The sequence below is a fragment of the Tasmannia lanceolata genome, unplaced genomic scaffold, assembly GCF_043159265.1.
Source record: "Tasmannia lanceolata isolate RefF3 unplaced genomic scaffold, GAP_Taslan_0.1 ptg000008l, whole genome shotgun sequence".
Lineage (NCBI taxonomy): Eukaryota > Viridiplantae > Streptophyta > Magnoliopsida > Canellales > Winteraceae > Tasmannia > Tasmannia lanceolata.
This window is the reverse complement of record NW_027518685.1, coordinates 3,647,020-3,667,071: the sequence shown is the minus strand read 5'-3', so window position 1 is coordinate 3,667,071 and position 20,052 is coordinate 3,647,020. Positions and strand designations below refer to the sequence as shown.

General features: G+C 38.2%; 1 protein-coding gene and 2 long non-coding RNA genes across 6 annotated transcripts; 2 read left to right on the top strand and 1 right to left on the bottom strand.

The window, feature by feature from the left end:
- Positions 1–254: 254 nt before the first annotated feature.
- Positions 255–4,581, bottom strand: LOC143882561 (uncharacterized). The gene is made up of 2 exons (XR_013252267.1): positions 4,115–4,581; positions 255–467 (listed from the first exon to the last, which is right to left on the bottom strand). It is a non-coding gene; the product is annotated as an uncharacterized LOC143882561 (long non-coding RNA).
- A 3,346-nt stretch (positions 4,582–7,927) lies between these two features.
- LOC143883969 (uncharacterized) lies at positions 7,928–11,767 on the top strand. 4 transcript variants are annotated; one of them, XR_013252619.1, is made up of 4 exons: positions 7,928–8,212; positions 10,300–10,363; positions 11,313–11,414; positions 11,493–11,767. It is a non-coding gene; the product is annotated as an uncharacterized LOC143883969 (long non-coding RNA). The 4 variants fall into 4 exon arrangements; XR_013252617.1 differs by having other exon boundaries at positions 7,930–8,212; positions 11,313–11,767; XR_013252618.1 differs by lacking the exon at positions 10,300–10,363 and having other exon boundaries at positions 7,945–8,212.
- A 4,246-nt stretch (positions 11,768–16,013) lies between these two features.
- LOC143883968 (BTB/POZ domain-containing protein At3g22104-like) lies at positions 16,014–19,950 on the top strand. Its single transcript, XM_077387305.1, has 3 exons — positions 16,014–16,432; positions 17,823–18,917; positions 19,352–19,950. The coding sequence occupies exons 1-3, from the start codon at positions 16,370–16,372 to the stop codon at positions 19,802–19,804; spliced, it is 1,611 nt and encodes a 536-aa protein (XP_077243420.1). The 5' UTR covers positions 16,014–16,369; the 3' UTR covers positions 19,805–19,950.
- Positions 19,951–20,052: the final 102 nt, after the last annotated feature.

The window sequence follows — 20,052 nt, the reverse complement described above, 5'->3', positions numbered from 1 at the left end:
TGTGGGGAACCCCCAATTATCTCCTCTCCACACGGAACCAACGTGAGATCTTCTCCTAGGGAACTTCACCGCCCTCAAAGGTACACCGGGGTTACCGAGATCTTCCCCAAGAGACTTTTTACGTCCTCGAAAGCAACATTGGGGCTGCCACAGCTTTGATACCATTTGTAGGGACCCGGGTAGAACTCACCCTTAAAAGCTAGCCGTTAAGGGGAGTGTGATCATACCCATCCCTTTAATTTTCCGATGTGGGATTCTTGCTTTTGAGTTGAACCCCAACAGGCCTGGATTTATTCAATACCGCTGGTATAAAATCTAAGTCTTACAATTGCATTATACAATCTCCTTACTGCGTTTTACAATCTATGTAGAGTGCGTAGTAGAAAGAGTAATCAGAATACAGAATCATTTAAAACAAGAACGGCGTCGGAGTGAAAGCCGGAAGGACCGTCGGGGCCATGCCAATCCTTAAAAAGAAAAAAATAAAGATAATTATCAGAAAATGCGTAATTTGAAAAATAAATCTGAAATTAATGTTGAAGAGCAAGTTTAATAAGGAGGTTTCACAGGCAACTTAACCAATTTGGAAGAAAACATCAATTGGACTTACCTCCGCCTTACACGTGTGCATGGTTAATGGGCCCTTCAAGCGTAGGCCTATTAGCAAATGCTGCAATATGGTGGACCACAGCATTTGGACTTATACTTTTTGGGGCCGTTTGGATACGCGGATTTTAGAATCTTGGATTCCTTCAAAATTGTAGCTAAGAGATAAGAGAAGAAGCGGACCAACGTCGTTTTTGACTTTTTGGTCTAGGTCACGATCGATCTACTTAGCAGCAGACTATCCTAAGTCCTTATAGTTAGAAGGGGGAAGAGGGTAGGAGACAGGGACGGAGTGAGAGAGTCGTAAAAGCCAAAAGTGGGGAGTGAAATGTTATTTAAGGCCCTGTCTAGATTGCAGGATTTTTTGGAAACTAATTAGGGAAACTAATTAGTATTCTTGGCACATGCCATGCATGTATGGGTGTAAATTAATGGGCCCCACATGAAGATGAGGTTGGTGGGACACCATTTTTCCTCATGTTTTGATCGGTGGATCCAATATTTTACACCCATGCATAGCACGGGCCAAGAATGCTATCCATGGTAATATAATTTTAAAAATCATTTTCATGGGGGCCCACATTTTTACCCCTCGTATTCTAATATGGCAGGGCCCACCATATCCACCCAAGCCCTTCAATATAGTGGAATCTACCATTTTATACCTATGTAGGGTCCCACTATCTCCACACATATCCATGCATCAGGTGGGGACACCATTTTTCCTCTGTCTTGATGGGTGGGTCCCAAGGCCATGCATTGGGGTGGGCCCAATATTTTACACCTCATCTTTATGCGTGGCCATAGTTCTACATCCATATATGCATGGCATTAGCAAAGAATGGGAAATGGCTTCATTTGAGATATAGAGAGGTGAGAGATTACAGGGATTTGTACCGAGCGTAATATATTAAGGGTAAAATAGGCAGAGAAAAAACTTAAAAGCTAATTAATGCAAAAGATGATGTTATTGGTAATTAAGAAAATTTTGAGGGGTTTCTAGTATATAGGTTTTGATTTAGGGGGTTTTTAGTAGTTTTCCCTAATAAATACACGACACGAGGAAGAAAATCTAATATATCACTCCCCCTTATTTATAGTTTTTAGTAGGATTTTTAAACGTTAGGATAATATCCCTTATGAATAGAAATAAATGAAGGAAAAAAAATGAAGGGTATTTGTACATTGACGTCATCCTTAGGTATTTTTAATAATTAAAAACTTAAAAAAAACTAAGAAAATAGAAAATTACTAGAAAATATAAGAAAAACCAAATTTAACAAAAAAAAAAATACATTTGATTACTTAAAACACTAAATTTAGGGATTTGCTAAGCTCCATCGCAAAAGGCTTTTCGCGGCTGGTCTGAATTGTGACAGACCGGCCGCGAAAAGCCTTTTGCGATGGACGCTAGCAATTCCCTTAAAATTATTGTGATACATCCATGGTTTAAAATTTCGGTTTCAGTAACCGTTTCGGACCCCACCGAAAACCGAAATTTGGTAATTTGGTTCGAAATTCTGGACCGAATTTTCGAATCTGAAATTTCGACCGAAATTTTGTAACACTTTTTTTTAATAAATAATGCCATTTAATTGAAATTTCGGACCGAAATTTGGTAAATGGCGAAAAATGAAATTTCAGAAAATTTCGGTTTCGGTCCCCAAATTTCGGATTTCGGTCGAAATTTAAAACCATGGATACATCCCTTAAATTTATTATGATACATCAGGAAAGAAAATTAATAGGGTTTAGATGAATTCATATTGGGTTTTCAGGTTTGAGGAGGGAAAAAGATGAAAAGTAGGGGTGTCAACAGATCCACTTCGGATCGGATCCACCTATGTCACAGCCACGATCCATTCAAATTCCTTATCGGTCGGATCGGATTCGGATTGTTCTTCGGATCCTACTTTCCACGTCACGATCACGATCCATTTTGATTCGGACCGTCCATCGGAGTGTCCTATTATGTCCCACTAAGCTAAGTACGCAATTAATTAAAAAAAAAGAAAAGATTTAGAATGCCAGTCCACTCTTAGTGTGTCTATATGCATTTTCTTCAAATAAATTAAAATTTTATTTATGTTTAATCTATGAGTAAAATAATGCTTGTAAACAATAAAATTAATCTAAATTACATACATGAATATAATGTATAACTATTATCAAGGAATATGATGTATAACAATAATATTCAGTAATAACAAAATTATAAACTGATAGTATATTCATGACAGCATATATGTTCAATAGATTAGCATAATGAAAGCACAATGGCGGTGCTGCGATTTTGAGGTGATTATGGAGCGGCGGCCGGGACTTAGAAGGGGTGGTGAAAGTGGCATATGAGGGGAGATGGTGGAGGGGATCGGTGGCAGGAGGAGGAGCTCGAAATTTCTTCTTCTCTCCTCTCTCTTCTTGAAATCTCACAGCAAAAGAAAAAAAAAACCCTAAAACACGAGAGGCGGGAAGTCGCTTTTGAGTCGTGAAATCGCACTCCACTTTATTAATTAGAGGTTTTGACGAAAATACCCTTCAAAGAATTATTAACATTATGAAAATTTGGAGGGTATTGTGGTAAAACAATTCGGATCGTGACTATCCAATGGATATATGTTGCAAGCCCATATCCAATCCTAAAATTTTTGGCCTAACCAACCAATAAACTAGCACACATCCACCACTTGATAAAATAAAACAACCTCTAGAAACACTAAAAATAAAGGCCAACTTGGGTGGGCCCTACACATTTGAATTGCTTCATCTAACACCATCTAGGCACGTAACATTCACCCTCTTCTAAGAATTTTAATTGCACTTTAGGGACTTGAATGAATCGAGTGGATCCATTAACAAACCTATGAAAATCCTGTCCATTAATGCTAATGAAAGGTAGAAATGTGAATAGCCCAACCTAATCCAATGGATTACTTTCAAAACGGACTTCAATGGGATATAATTAAAAATTCAATTACTTAATAGGATTGATTCCGGATCTTGGTTCAATCCGAGAGATCCCAATGGATTTCAGATCTTTATAAAATGATAGAAATACCTGTCCTGTCCTATTTTGTTCAGTTAATATTCAATCATTGGGATATTTTACTAAATAGTTTATTCTTCCTTCTTATCATTTAAATGTCTATAATGGTGTTAAATATGGGGATTTTATATGGTGTGTGGCCGTATAGTCCAGTATTTTTCAAAATGTACTGTACTGTACGACCCACTTCTTAGTATGATCCAATCCGTTCATTTCTTGGGCCACAATAAATCATTTTCATTGGATGATCCTAACCCTCCGATTTAGAGAGGGGCTACACATTCTATATAGATCCGAGGGTTAGGATCACCTGATGGAAATGATTTTTTGTGGGCCAAGAAATGAACGGTTTGGATCATCTTACATAAAAAAACTCGTGAAATAAAGAGGAGTGCCGATATCAAAAGAAGGGATGCGAATATCAGGCCCCCTGCACAATTACGTAGAGTAAAGAAAATTTACCCGAACCAGTCGTTGTCGTCACGAGAGGGAATCTTAGCCCTAGATCGGGCTTTTCCCGCCATATCCTTTTCAGATCTGACCGTCCGTTCACCCTTCCTCCCCACACCCCTGTCCTCTGAGATAGCGACAAGCGATGGCCTCCAGACCGTCGATTTCCTTTTGATCTTCTGCCCCCCGCGCTTCCTTCCGGTGAAGGGATCGCTCTCGGCGCATGGTAGCTCCACCAGCGTGGATATTTCTTTACTGCGCTGGGTGCTCGATGGTACCGGAGCCGGTTGTACGGAGTGCCGGCAACAAGAGACTAGTTTCAAGAACCTCATCACGTTATACTTAGAAAATCTCTCTCTCCCTCTCTCTCTCTCTCTCTCTCTCTCTCTCTCTCTCTTAAGCGGTTGTTTTGGATGAGAATCTCGGAAGTCTTTATATAGAATTATAGAGTCGTTACTCTAATTTTGTAACCTTCCTATTTGAAGGGGTCTGATCTTATCTAAATAACTTAACATTCACAATTAATGACCTCAGATTCGAAGGATCTGATTGCTACTGGGGTTATTTTTGTAAATTCCAAAGATTTATTTATAGTTGCCCGCTTCTCTTCCACGGGCCACTCCCTTATAGAGTAGGCATAAGTACACTGGAGGGGGGGTGTCCCAGGGAAGAAAAGGGGGTAAATATATGACTTACCATTTTAAAACCGACAGTCAGATTCTATCGGTGTCACATTCGTTCATGGTTTAGCCCAAGGAAACTATACGCCGCAAATTCATACAAAATCTATGTGCTTTTACAGCTAATATTAAACAAGATAAAATTTTAGAGTGCTGCTATGGAGACTGAGAGTAGAACCGAGAGTGTAACCTAGCAAATCCTCACATGCCATATGGCATAGGAGGGTAGTTTTGCCTTTTTTATGGAGAAAAAGCCAAAAGTCATTGGGGGAGATTTCTAATGTGTCAAGTGGCTATTTGTTCAGTTCCACTCTTGGTCTCCAACTCGGTTACCAATACCATATCATTATTATGGGGATTTGCTATTAAATATCATAAATATGTAAATTTTCTCTATAGTTTTTAAATGCCTGATAAACGTAGGGAAATGTTATCAGCACTATTGCATTTTGATGAGGGCACTCCTCATTTCAATTTAGAGCTGGAACAGAGGAGAACAATCTTCTGTACTACATAAAAAGGTTTCCACTCTCTGGAATTCACGTACACCACATATATGGCTAGCACTTTGAAAATATCCCCCTCCATTTTCATTTTTTCCATACAAAAGCGTTTGTGAGGCCATGGAATTCTTCCCACTCATCAAAGAAAATTGGCTCTCATAACATCTAACAACCCATCAATTTCAGTGCGCCCAGTACTTCAATTTTCGGAAAGGGAATACACTATTTATATGAATCCAAGTTCAAATTTATTTTTCAGTATTCATTTCAACTAAAAGTAGGTATTCCTAAACGGGTGACTCACTGACTTGCCCTATCGGCTCAGAATATTCATTGTCTTGCTACTTTCATGTAATAAATCTTTCAGGTTGCCTATGAAGAAAGGTGTTCTTCTGTTGTCCCTATAAGATGAGACACTGAAAACCACATGCATCCAAGGAGCTGGTTCACATTTCGCCAGGTGTCGAGCATGTGGGGAGGGGGGGTTACATATGTTGCAAAAGAGGCTACTCCACTTGTCTTTTTGATGTGGCATTACATGCTTGCAACCTTGTCTACCCTTACCAACACAACTACCTTCGAGAAGTGGCATTGCAGTGCACCCTAAGGCCATGTTTGGTAACCATGAAAAATTATTTCATGGAATAGTGGTGGGCCCAATTGTGAAAGAGGAGTTGAGTCGTTGAGAAGAAGGGTGGGGGAGAGACTCGAACAAGAACTAGGCCAGAGTAACAGGAAGTCACTCGGTCAAGTGGACGGTGACATGCACCGGAGAGGTTTGAAAGTATGTGTACAAGTGTAATGTTTGTGATGGAGATTTGGCCAGAATACATCAACCGTAGCTCCAAAAGGCTACTTGTATCTTTATCTTTATCTTAGATACACTTTTCATTATGTTATTTTTATCCTACGTTGATCATCAAAAGTGGAAGAGGCCTTTAGATAGACACGCGTTTGATAATTTGTGTGAAGTTAGAAATCTACCAAATCATGCACTTTTTACAAGAGTAGCAAAAAATTCTCTTGAACACCATGATTTTGGTGAGCTTTCTATGGAAATGTAATCTTTGGACCATCAATAATGGCTTCGGAGCAACATTTCTTTTCTAGATTAATGTAAACCGTGGAGCTCTCTCTCTCTCTCTCTCTCACACACACACACAAGCACAGTCACACCCACCCACCTACACCTACAGGGGCGGAGCTACACGTAGCTTAAGTCCGCTACATGTAGCTTAAAGAGGGCAGCTGCCCCTCTTGAGTTGGGCCATACTCCTTTATAGGCCCAACTCAATTGGGCCCAGTCTTATGTATAACCTGCCCCCCTTATGCATAATGGCCCCCATATGTATAACCTGCCCCCCTTATCAATAAATCCTGGCTTCGTCACTGCCCACCTACTCTGCAGACAAACACAAAAGCTAATAGCCAATTCTTGAGGTTTCTCAAAGTTTGATAAAGCAAGCTGCAAATTTGATGAGATTGAAAGTCCCGAGGATATCCATATATCTTTTCTCTTCAAAAGTAACATTAAATTTTATCATTTTAGTATGGGAAGTGATATATCCGCCCCTTTTGATCACCAGGAACACCCGTGTCAGTGTATCAGTGACTAAAGAGGGGTTGTTGTACTTATGTCATAAGAATTCAATGCCCTTGATTGCCACAAAGACTGAGAGGGGTCCCCGTTCCTGGTGATCAAAAGGGGCGGATTTATCATTTCCCTTTAATATTTCTAGTCGGATCCTGCCTAACCCCAGCTTACCCATAAAAAAAAAAAAACGAGTAACATTAAATGAAAGAACACATTCTACACATCTAGTTGATATGGGGGATTATTTGAGTTGATGTGGTAATATTCAATCACTAATAGCAGTTTATTATATTACAATGATTCATGACTTGGCTCCTAAAGTGCATAATGTAATTACCATTTTATATTTTTGTCTCATTTTCTATCATATGTTCTTATGCCCCTATGATTATAATGTTGACCCTAAAGCCCCTGTACAGCGTCTGATGAGGGTTGGGGCAGTGACCCAAAAGCTAGTCTAAATTATTTCTATAGATTTCTCAAGCAAATGTCCATAGACGAGGGATATTAAGGGAAATGTTATCAGCACTACTCTATTTTGATGAGGGCACTCCTCACTTTATTAAAAGTACTGTATGATCCACATCATAGGATGATCCAAACCGTCCATTATATGGGCCACAATGTGCCCCAAAAATCATTTCCATAGGTTGATCGTAACCCTCCGATCTGAATGTTAGAGGGTTGATCCTAACCCTCTATAGATCAGAGGGTTAGGATCAACTTATGAAAATTTTTTGGGGCACAACCTATTTAGACAGTGGCCCATCTAATCGACGGCTTGGATCATCCTATGGTGCGGGTCATACCGTATTTTGAATAAGGTGAGGAGTGCCCTCATCAAAATAAATTCAGTAGCGCAGATAACATCTCCCTTAATAATTTTTTGGGATAATTACATTTACACCCCCTCTAGTTTTTGACACATCCACTTCAACCCCTATAGGTGACAAAGACATCCCCTCTAGTTTCGTTTTGTTTAAGGTTTGCCCCCTCAGCTGAAAGTTCGTCCATAGATTGAAGGGTTAGGATGATCCGATGGAGCTGATTTTTTGGGCACACCCTATCTATGTCAGGACCAATCAAATGAACGCTCTGGATCATCCAAATAATGTGGGCCCATACCCGAATCCAAACACTACCAAACGCTTTGTATAGCATGTGACTAAACGAGAAATGGTATTCTCACATTCCAACGGGAGGGTTTATCGGAAAAATTCACACCTAGAAAAATGAGGTTTTGAGCTATAACAGCGTTTTTCTCTGTAGCTTTCGGTGGAAATGGAGCAAGCAGAGATAGATAAAGTGGGGATTTAATGCATACTTTTCTCGAGTAGGTTTTCTCTGCCCTAAAAATCTATATTTGCTATTTTTTCCCTTGTCTTATTAAAGCATTTCAATCCTTGATCTATTGTCTCTTATATATGCTCATTTTGTTCATCTCAGAGAATGAAAATCTGTTTTATTAGAAGGTTTCATTGTTAAGGGTTTTCCCTTTTTAAGATTTTATGCATTCCCTTTTCCAAACCCTTGTTTCTCTTGATATCAATTGAGATAAGCAAGGATATCTAAATATTCTAATTGCAAACCCACACAACTTTCCAATATAGGATCTTCCTAATGAGAAATTACAAGATAACAACAATCCTAACAGATTGGTTATCTATTCATTGGTTGATCAGTACTCGATCAAGCAACGATCGGACAACTTGCATGAGCTCCATGGAATAAGATTATGGTTAAGAAACACACAGTATTTGCTAGTAGATCTGCGGTTAGTGGCTTTGCCAGCATCGAAAAACGTACCAAGGATAAGTGATTGCGAATACGCTTACCTGCGACCCAATGATCCGTGGTTATGGATAATTGGGTCATGATTACACTTAACCATGACCCAATGATCCGTAGCGGGATGACGAAGAACTTGACACACATTGTTAAGCACAAAGGAAATGCCCGGTCAAGTAAGGGATATGAATTGTGGTGCGTCAATTGTACTAGTAAATTCTATTGCGTTAGAGCGAGTTGTGCTGGAAAAGCTGCGACAGGGATAAATTCAAGGCCATCAATGTGCCATAGGGCCTTGTACCTTGTATTTTTTTTTGAGCTAGTAAGTCTGCAATGTTGTTGGCTTGGGAGATAAGGAGACCATCTATGAGATGTCGAGCCTTGAAGGTTTGATGATTTCTAATATACAAGATAAAAAAAAATCCTAGCTTGTCTGACTCCCCGTTTGCCAACCTCCGCGTATGCTGAAACCGAACCGAGTGGCCCTTCACAACATCCAATATCTCATCTAACAACTCAACGAATTTCCAAGAGGGAGTGTGCCTCCCGTCAAGCCACCTGATTACATTCAGGGAGTCACCTTCACCATAGTATTATTTAGATTTTCTCTAGCCAGTAGTCTGATGCCTTGAAGAGCAGCCCTCACTTCCCTTTCATTAGAGTCCTTGATTCCATAAGCCTTGAGAAGGCCCACTTGGTGACACCAAACTCATCTCTATTTAGGCCTCCAATGGCATCCGAACCCGGATTGCCGAAACTAGAGCTATCAAAATTAAGCTTCATCCAACCGGGTGTGGAGAGAGTAGAACTCGAAACCAAGTCCGGTATAAGGGGGGCTCCATCTCGGGACAATCTCCCCTTCACGATCTTAGCCCATACAGATCTCCCTCCAACTTTCGCCTGATATCTGACGGGAGAGTACAATTTGAAGCAAGGGAGAATTCTAGCCCATGAGATTGTTAACGAGATAATTCTCTCAAATGAGTAAGGAGCACTTCTTACTAGATTTTTGAAAGTATTCCATTCTTCCATAAAACGCAAACTGCGGCCAAGAGAGCAACCTTCCATAAGTTTCAGCTTTTCCAATATAAAGATTCTCCAAAAGATTCGTGATGGTTGCGGCCCTATCAATGTCCCAATCAAATAAGTTTCAGCTGAAATTAACTTTCCACAAAATCCTGCTTCCTTCCTTTGGAAAACAGCCTCGAACGAGGGTTTCTTTTCTTCATGTCACTCTAAACAGATCAGGAAACATTTCCAATAGGGATCTCTCTGAGCACCATTTATCTTGCCAAAACTGAACTCTGTCACTGAAGTAAACCCTGAATTTAACATCTTCTGTGAATTTATGCTTCTGCTTTAGGATGTCCCTGCAAATAGTCAAAGCTCTAGATCATCAGAGATCGAACCCCCAAAGTTAGCACCAATGTCACCGGGAACTTTTCTGCCATGAACTCAAGCTCAGATTTCCTAGTCTCATAAGCTTTCTCCTCTTTCCCTGTGTTTTCTTTATTCTTTCTTTTTCTCTCAGATATGAACACGTTAAAATTCGCCACAGCATATTTTTGGAGACACTCTGGTTTCATTTACTTTGTTCAAAGTCTTGGTCAGATGTTGTTGGTAATCTTGCAGATAAAATTTAGAAGAACGTGAGATGGTGAATGGATTTTGCTTCTATACACCTTTTCATTTCAAGGTAAACATGATGCATTCTTTCTTTTTCCATACTCTTATATGCAAAGTAATGGAGCTTTTTAACGATTGTAGTTCTATGTTTCTCATGGAATGAATTAACTAAACATGAAACGAGAAGCTATATATCATACAACTACCATAAGTTTTGAGTAATTGCATCAGCTTTGGGCATGCTAAGGCAGCTATGAGATCACCTAGCCATTCACTCATGCAGTACAAATGCTTCCAAATGAATTCCTTCAATCCAACGTGGGTTTTGAAGGAGAAGCTCTGGAAATGAATTCCTGCAATCCAACATGGGCTTTGAAGGATAAGCTCTGGAAATGGCCTTGCTGTGGTTCACCTCTCAGATGATGTTGTATTGATAGAATTGTTGTGTTGGGTCAAAGCAAAGATAAAACTTCTCCTCTCTTCTTGTACTGTACTCTGCTTTTACCATAGACATTTGTCTGCAGCACCCATTCCTTCCTCTTTTCATGATCTATAAATTTGAAGTCTATCTCATCGTGTGTATGGGGAAGAACATTTGCATTCGACTTCTAAATTCACGCTGTCCATTCAGTTGATGCACATAAACTTTGCAGCAAGGTTGCTGCCTACATACAACCATGTATTCTGTATATATGGTTCGCATCATATGATGTATGCATTTGTCATTTATATGCATACATGTGGTATAATAGGCTGATTGTGAACATTGTGGATGGTATAATTTATGTCTTATTTTTCTCTTGCGCCATTGGTTGCCTTTTCTTCTGATCCAGTCTCATCGTTTTCTTCTCACTTCTAAAGTAGAGTGAATGATCAACAGAATAGCTATCAGTCTCTGAGTTTATAGGATACCATCTATTTCTTTCTACTACTATCATTTGTTTTTTGGCATTTGTATACAATAGAATGTATGAGATTTCTCCTTTGCACATATTCAAAGTGTTTGTTACTTTACATAGGAATATAGGATGCATTCTTCAATTAACAACAGCCAAAGCCAGCACCCGTTCCAATCGGTATTTGATGATTGCAGTGGGGGCTTAAATCAGCAGAGGCCGAGAGTAATATTATTTACCCTTAAGACTCTTCTGCCTTTACTTATGAACAATGTATCTTTAGTAATTGTTTCTTTTTCACAGAGATAGGTATGTACATCAAGATGAAGTAAGATCTCTTCTATATGGATTCCACATTTTCTGTAGTGGACCTTTGCATCAGTAATCGAGATCCTCATCTGTTGTTCATTTATCTATTTGTCCGGGTGATTATGTGAGCTCTTTCTTTGAATAGTGTCTCTATACCTGAATTTTGCCCTGTTTCTATTGTAGTTGAGGTTTGTCAGAAACAGCCATTTGGCAGTCATTCGTTTTTTTTTTTGGAAGTCACCATTTCGATCTATAAACGTCAATAAACATCCGTGTGACTCTATATAATATCACTATATTAATTCCAATTCCAGTGCAAAAATCCTACCCAAACATGAAAACTATGTAATTTTTGCGTTATAAAAATACCGCCAGACCATCCGGCCCTTATGTGTTAATTTTTTAAGTTTGTTTTTTGCAAGTTTATTTTGTTTAGCTTTTATTTTATTTTCATTTTTAAGAGATATAGTATGGACCAAATTGCAATTTTGTGTCCAAGGGTATTTTGGTCATTTGTTGGTCTAGCTTGCACATTTGTGAGTTAGACATGTTTGCTCCATATTTTCTCTTCCTACTTCTCTCCTATTTCAAATTCAAACCCTTTTATGAAACTCAAAACTCACCGCCACTTTCCCAAGTCATTCAGTCAACTTTCCCATACCTGCTACCACTTTCCTATGCTATTAACTCTCTACTTTCCATTGACTAAGCCAATCTCCATTTGCTCATTTTTGTAGAGGTTCTCCACTAGCAAGACCTCCATTGAAGCTCTCTTGTGTGCAGGCTTGTGTTTGAAGCAGAGTGCCAACTTGACCTATTTTTTTAGGGATTTGCTAGCGCCCATCGCAAAAGGCATTTCGTGGATGGTCTGTTGCATGTGACAGCAGCCACCTCGTGAATGAAGACAAAATGTGCTGAAAAGTGAGCCCGGCTGCTGTCACATGGAAGCAGATACTTTTTTTTTCTTCATATTTTCAGGAGTTCTTTTTCTACTATTCCTCTCTTATACTCATCTTCTTTTATCATATACTGAAGTGCATCTTGTTGGTTATTTTCTTCTATTTCGGCCGTTGATCTTGGGCTAGTGTAAACTTTGGTTACACTATTTGAGAATTGGTTAGTCCGGTGGTGTGAAATACATCTTTCTCTTTAATCCATAAGCATAGGGACTATGTGAGTACGCATTAAATCTAATTTAAAAATTAGATAGGGAGGGAGGGAGGGTAATCCCATGTCACTCTTTATATATTGGTAAGACCCGTTTAGTTGTAAAGCCAAACCTAGGGCCATGTAGTTTTGATTGGCTTTCCTCTTTTGTAAACACAAAAGAAACTAATCTGTTTCACCAGTTTACCCCTCTATAGTTCATCTTCCAAAAATTTTCAAGAATATCAATCCCATTATGTTCTTGGTCATGTGCCAAAGCTGGTTTGGTAGGCCATGCCTTTTATGCCCGTGTGTCTGTTACTTGATCATTTGACCTAGTGGCACTAGAAGTTCCCTCTTCTCTTCTTTTTAGGGCAATAAAAGCTAACAATCAACTTTTTTAAGAGTGATTGATCCTCTTCAAATATTCACATTTCTTCATGTGCAGCTCCACAGGTCATGGTGGTTTTCGACATTCCACCAAAGATCTAACACATACTCAGTGATGTGGACCAACCAATTAAAGGGCTTTACCATGGATGGATCATTAGCCCAACTAAAGTGCTTTGAATGGTTTCCTCACAATTTGTTAATCTCTAGCTATGGTTAAATAACACTATAATATTTTTTTAAGGGAAATGATTTCAACCCAAACATGTTTTGATACAAGATGCTCATGTTTCTTCTCTTTTATGTTTAAAGAGATCTAAAAGGGTTATACCAATCATGTATACTTCGACACATAAAAGCGTTGCAAATTTTGTTCTATAAAGAACCCATGTGGGGCACAGGTTTTGAATAATGACTAACAGCCTACATATCTGCCCAGTGTACGGTAGAAAAACTCGACACCACTAGATGAAACCTAATGATAATTGTCATGATCATGGTGGGCTGTTTTCCATGAAGGCGATGTTGTAGCAGGTGTCAATGGCTCAAAAGTGTGAAGACTCTAACCTCAGCCACTAATTCAGAAGCACCTTTCCAAGAATCTTTCTCCCATGCATCATGAATGGCGATGACCAGCTTTGATATTTTCTACAATGAAATCCGCAACATGTCTCTGTTTTTGCAAGTCATTAGTGCTAAAGAAGAGAGCAATAGCAATTTCTTGGATGAGAGATATGGATTAGATGATACAAATGCATGTTTATAGAAATTGTTGCACCTATTTAGGAGTGGTTAACAAAAAAATGAATTTTGGTGTGTGCCCATGGAAGGGTTGGAGTCTCTTTGAGGTCCAAATGTTTTGATTCCATCTCCCATTCCTTTTTAGGCCCTCTTTGGATTGCTGGAATTTTCTAGAAAAGTTTGGTAAGAAAAAAAATTTCTAAATTTTTTAAATTTTTTACCCACTAAAAAAATAAACTTTTTTTACACAAGAAAACTGAAGGGTTTTATTAAACTAAAATTAACCAAGCAGGGTGGCATAATCCTTAGAACATCTTGTCTGTTGTTCACCAATTTTGTTCCTCTAATATTCTATCCAAAAACAAAGGTCAACTTGAGCATAGGATAGCAAAAACAAACCCATGTCTCCTAGCCTGAGAATAGCTCCAATGGTGCCATAACCCAAAGTTCTTTTCCATCATACAATCCTAACCGTTTGATTAGGATTGTAGTTGCTATAAAGTTATCATCCAATGGAGGAGATTCTTAAGTATGCCTTGCCCACAGTGGGCCCCAATAGATTGATGGTTACTGTCATGAAAAAGGTAGTCATGCACCCTGTGAATCCTCTTATATGTATCATCTACTATTCTCTTAATAAAGTGAATCATAAGGATGCGGTAAGAATTAGGGCACAGCTATCCCCATGCCAAACATCCCTAATGTGCTTTCATCATGGGAATAGAAATCCTTGGATTAGCGATTCTTATGATCGGCTGTCTTTGTTGAATCAGTTTATCTTTTGTTTATAGTTAAACCTCCAAGAACAAAGGTCGGTTGACGAGAACAGTGGATAGCAAATCTTTCCTAGGATAAAATAAAGTCCGTTGCTATCCTCAGCTGAAAAACCCAATTAGAACTTTATAAATCTGATTTTTTTTTTCAGGTTATTAAAAAAGGGTTATCTTAATCTTTTTCTACTTTTATTTGGGTTAAGATGGGTTGAGCCAATGGCCTTGTCCTGACTGAATGGAAATAAAAATAAACCTCCCCCCCTTTTGGAAAATATAATGGACATTAAAACTCGGTTTGCCATGTCTACTCCCCTAGTTATTTGAAACTTTATAGATGTGAATTCCTATAGGCCACGTTTGGATAGCCACAAGATTTAGATTTGGATTTAGTTGACATTTTGAACTCGATCAGATCTTAAAAATTTCCAAATCAGTGACAACAGTGTAAAAAATTCCAATTTTCAAATCTTTTCTGCAAGAAATTATTTGGACATCAATATTTGTGGCAACTACCTTCACGGTCGCTGCTCCTCGAGCAGCAGCGAGACATCCCCTCCTCCTTCCCTCTCTCTTAAAACATGTTCATGAAGATGATGGATGTATTTTGTATCCGAAACTCAAATCCAAATCAAAATACAAATGCATGAGGTATCCAAACGGGCCCATAGGTTTATTAAATAGCTTCCAAAGTAAATTTATAAATCGATGTCAGCACGATGCAATGGAGCACTCCGTTGAGACGCATCCCCTGCATGGAAGTGGGCCCACCAAGTAGTCCATGTGGGATCACGTTCAAATCATGATATAACAGTGATTATTTTGCTTTAGAGTGTATTATGTATATCAGGAAAATGATTTGATGTATAAAAAGTGACTTTATATTTAGAAAAAGAGACAATGAAGTGACGTTGCCATTTTTAGGAAAAGACAAATAAAGGGTGTGTGGAAATAAATAACAAATGATCAGTTCGCATTCTTTATCTTCTTCTTATTGTTATTGATCTAATCCTTTCATTATACACAAAATCATTGTTCATTAATAATAAACTTTTATTTGTTATTGTCGTAGGCATACCACGAAAAGTTATACAGCTGTGCATGCAAGTGCGGCGCAAAATACAGTGGGGCCCATATTATTTGGGTGATCCAAACCATTCATCCCACAAAGATAGGGTGTGCCCAGAAAATCTTCTCCATAGGATGATCCTAACCCTCTGATTTTTAGAGGTTTAAAATGGGCGGCATTGTATAGAAACCTCCACGGATTGGAGGGTTAGGATCATCCCATGGAGATGATTATCTGGGCAAACCCTATCTACATCAGGGCCCAACATACGAATGGTTTGGATCACCCAAATAATGTGGCCCCACTGTATTTTGGCTGCAAGTGCATGCACAGTAGATCAATAACATAAGAAAATGATGAAGAACGACAACATTTGTCTTTTCCTAAAAATGTCATTTGGGTTGGCCTTTTTCCTAAAAACCTCATTTGGGTTGTCTTCTTTGGCATTAGAAAATGAAAATTGCAGGAATGTGAAGTCCAAAGCAACTGTTTGGTTTCCTTGATATGAGAATTAGTTTTATATCAGTTTCCTAACGCTGCATTGTGGGCTTTGGCGCCTTATAAATGTTGCTTCTTTTACTTGACTAACAGAGCTCTCTTTCCATTGTCTCATATGTAATCTGAGAATATGGCTTAATTGATGTCCTCTCTTTTCTCCACCACTTTTTGTCTCTTGGGATTGATCTAAGGATGTTTGTTAGAGGGAAGTGTTATTAACGGGGCTGGACTGATTTGAGTTGGGTCTTTCTGGAACAATGGATGTGGCTTGTGATCTGGAAGTTGATGTGAATGGGGAAGAGCTTTTCTTGGTCGATAAGGTATTTCTTCTTAATTTTTTTGTTCCCTCTTTTGTTTGTGTTTTCCAAACGTTTTTTTCCCAATAAATATGGGTTGATTCTATTTTGTTTATTCATTTCAAACTTTTGCTGAATTTGGTTTGGTTTGTTTTACGGGGTTTTGTATTTGATTTGGATTTTGTATTTGGTAAGTATTCTTGAATTTTTGGGCTGTAGGTAAGGTAGGTTTCTAATCTGGGATTTTATGGGTGTTTCTGTTATTTTTATTTTTTATTTTTGGAAGGTTTTGATGAATTATGTCATTGATTAATAATTCTTGCTTGATTTGATTGGCTTTCATCTTCTGGTATCTCTATTTTGAAGCTTTCTTTAATCTGCTGAAACTGTTATATGGTTTTCAGTTGCTTTTGGATTTCTTCATTTTGTATATGGGTTGATTATTGGTTTTTAAGAGTTTTTGGTAGAATTGAACTTACGTTTTTTTAGTATTTTTCCTCTGTTTCTATAGAGAATGAGCAGTTTGTTCCCTCTGTATTAACTGTTACTTCTTCAATCTTCATTCCCTGTTATGAACTCATTCTTCTTTTTTCCTGTTCTTGCTGCCCTTTTTTAGTATTTTTTTCTAAAACTTGGGTCTTTACTTTTCATCTGTTTTATGGCTGGTTTCAGTGCTTTTACTCAGTTATGTCCATTTTTTTTTTCACCTTTTCTTTTTAATTTATAAAGTAATAGATTGGTTTTTTTTTTCTCTGATATTTGCTTTCAAAGGATTAAAATGTTTATACTTTTCTTTGTTTTTCACCTCTTCTGTGAGGGTTTGGGATTAGTCTCATTATTCAATTCTAGCCATTTTCTCCTGAGATGATCTGCACTCTTGATTTCCTCATTTCATTGCTTCAATTTATTGTCTATAACGACCTCTCACCATATTTTTTGCAGTAAACGGTGGAAGATTCTCCTTTTCTCTTACCTAGTTTCTAACTCATTTCATGAATTTAATGCTTTGGTTGGATACCGACAAAACTTTCACCTTTGAAAGGGATTGGGTTTTGATTTGGTATATTTGTCTTTGATTTCTTCTTGATTCATTCTTGTCAAAATCTGAAAAGAAACAGCTCATCAATATTCCCTTAAGATTGTTAATTTAATGCTCCCACCTTATACAACTGCTTCCTTGGATCACTCTAGCCATATGACTTTTCTCTAGCTTATCATCACTTTATTGAAGAAATCTGTATCCACATTGCTATTATATATATGTGTCAATTACTGATATTATTATTAATTTTTAATCTTAACATGGGATTAGTTTGAGATATCAACTGAATTCATCTTGCTCAGACATTTTTAAGCTTTACTTTTTTTTATTAAAAGATCTGACTTTAATTCCCTATGGAAACCCTTTCTGCAGAGAATTCTTTCATCTTTCTCAGGTAAATTCAGTAAATTATTCAATAAACCAACAGCTGGATCAAAGCTGAAAGTGATATTCCACGATTTACCTGGAGGGCCAGAGGCTTTTGAGCTCATGGTTAGGTTCTGCTACAATAACGGCAGAGCTGAGATAACACCCTCCAACATCAGCCTCCTTCACTGTATTGCCCATTTCATGGAAATGACAGAGAACATCTCTCACTCCCACAATTTAATTGAACAAACTGAGAAGTCCCTTCAACTGATTACTTATTGGACGTGGTCCGAGATCCTGGTTGCGCTAAAACAGTGCCAGGATTTATTTTTCCCAGCAGATCCATCAGGAATCTTTGAGAAATACTTGGATTCTCTTTTAGTAAGAATCTCTTCAGGCAGCGAAGCAAGCCCTTCCACATCTTCCCCAAACAGCTCTAGTTTCCGTTTTTCATGCGATACTGGAACCACTGAAAGCACAAAAAAGAGCTATGGTAGAGCTTGGTGGTTCGAACACATTGCGGTTTTGAACTTTGATATCATTGACAAGATTATCAAAACCATGATTGCCCGAAAATTTGACCATGTACTTATCAGTAGGTTTCTTTTTTATTACCTCAAGTCTAGGGTCTCCACTGGCATGTCCAATGAAAAGCGCAAAATTGTGGAGACTGTTGTTAATCTGCTATCTTTGCTTGATAGAAGCTCTGTTTCTTGCAAGGGCTTGTTTGGGATTCTTCGAGTCGCTTCGAGTTTGAATATAAGCAAATGCTGCAAGAACAGGCTAGAGGGTATGATTGGCTCTCAGCTTGATCAAGCAACGCTGGATAATCTACTTGTTCCTTCTCCACTTCGGATGAATTTTCTGTATGATGTAAATCTTGTTTTGAGGTTTTTGAAATCTTTTCTGAGAAGCGGATTTTGGGCTTCTTTGACCAGATTGAAAAGGGTAGGAGCCTTGATGGACTTGTATATTTCTGAAGTGGCTCCGGATATCTGTCTAAAACCATTGAAATTTGTCGAGCTTGCCATGGCCCTGCCTGATTCAGCTAGAGATTCCTATGATGGAATTTACCGAGCCACGGACATGTATCTTGAGGTACGTTTTTTGGAATTATTGAATTTTAGGAATGAGTTTTATTAAGTTATCGAACTTTGGGTTTCAGGGTGAAATTTCTGCTTGTGAGTTTTGTTACTTTGTTGGTAGGATTTGTCTGACATTTACTGTAACTTTAGACAGTAAAACCACCTCTTGTTCATGAAGTTGTTTGGAGGGCCCTTTTTGATCCAGGATGCTAACATTCAATAAGAAAATGTCTGAAAGTTACTAATTGCTTATGCAAAGATCACATAACTGAAAAAATGTTATGAGGGTTCTGTAGAATTGCAAGAATAGATTTCTCAACTTGATCTACAAAGATCACATAATTACAGCATAAGTGCTAATGGCAATGCAAATACAAAGTGAGAAATTGCATGATTTCTAGTAACGAACATCTGGCTTTTATGATATCTGGTTGCCTGTTTGTGCAGGTTCATACTGGATTATCAGAAGAAGAAAAGATGAAGATATGTTGTGTGTTGAACTATGAGAAGCTTTCATCAGAAGCTTGCAAGCACCTTGCTCGAAACTCGAAATTCCCATCAAGAACAGTAATTCAAGCACTTATCTCTCAGCAAACCAACCTCGAAAGCTTGCTCCATGACACCAATCATCTCAAACCCTTTAGTTATTTGCCCTTTAATCACTCCGATGAATCTACTGAAGGGAAGAAAGGCAATAGAGGAGATCAAATCATTCTCTATGGGAAAAAGCTCGATTTATCAATGGAGGACGAAAATCTCAAAGCGCATTTGCAAGGAATGCAATGTAGGGTGATGAAATTGGAGAAAGTTTGCAGCAAAATGCAAACCCAGATGGCAAAGGTCATGAAGTCCAGATTATCAAGTTCTAGTAATGCTAGATTACCCAAGCTTTGTCCATGATGAAAAAAAAAATCTATATTTATTTCATTTCCATATTACTTTTCTCTCACTATCTATTCACATATCCTTTTGTACAGTATGAGAATTTGGGTTGGTGTATCTCTAACAGTTTTCTATCTTTAAGAAAAGTAAAGATGATTAAAAGCAGTGTCTTTAACAGATTCATAAAAAGTGGGTGGATACTGCCTGAAAATTTCATTGATGGGTGATGTATTATATCCTTTCTATAGATGGTTTCATGTATGGTC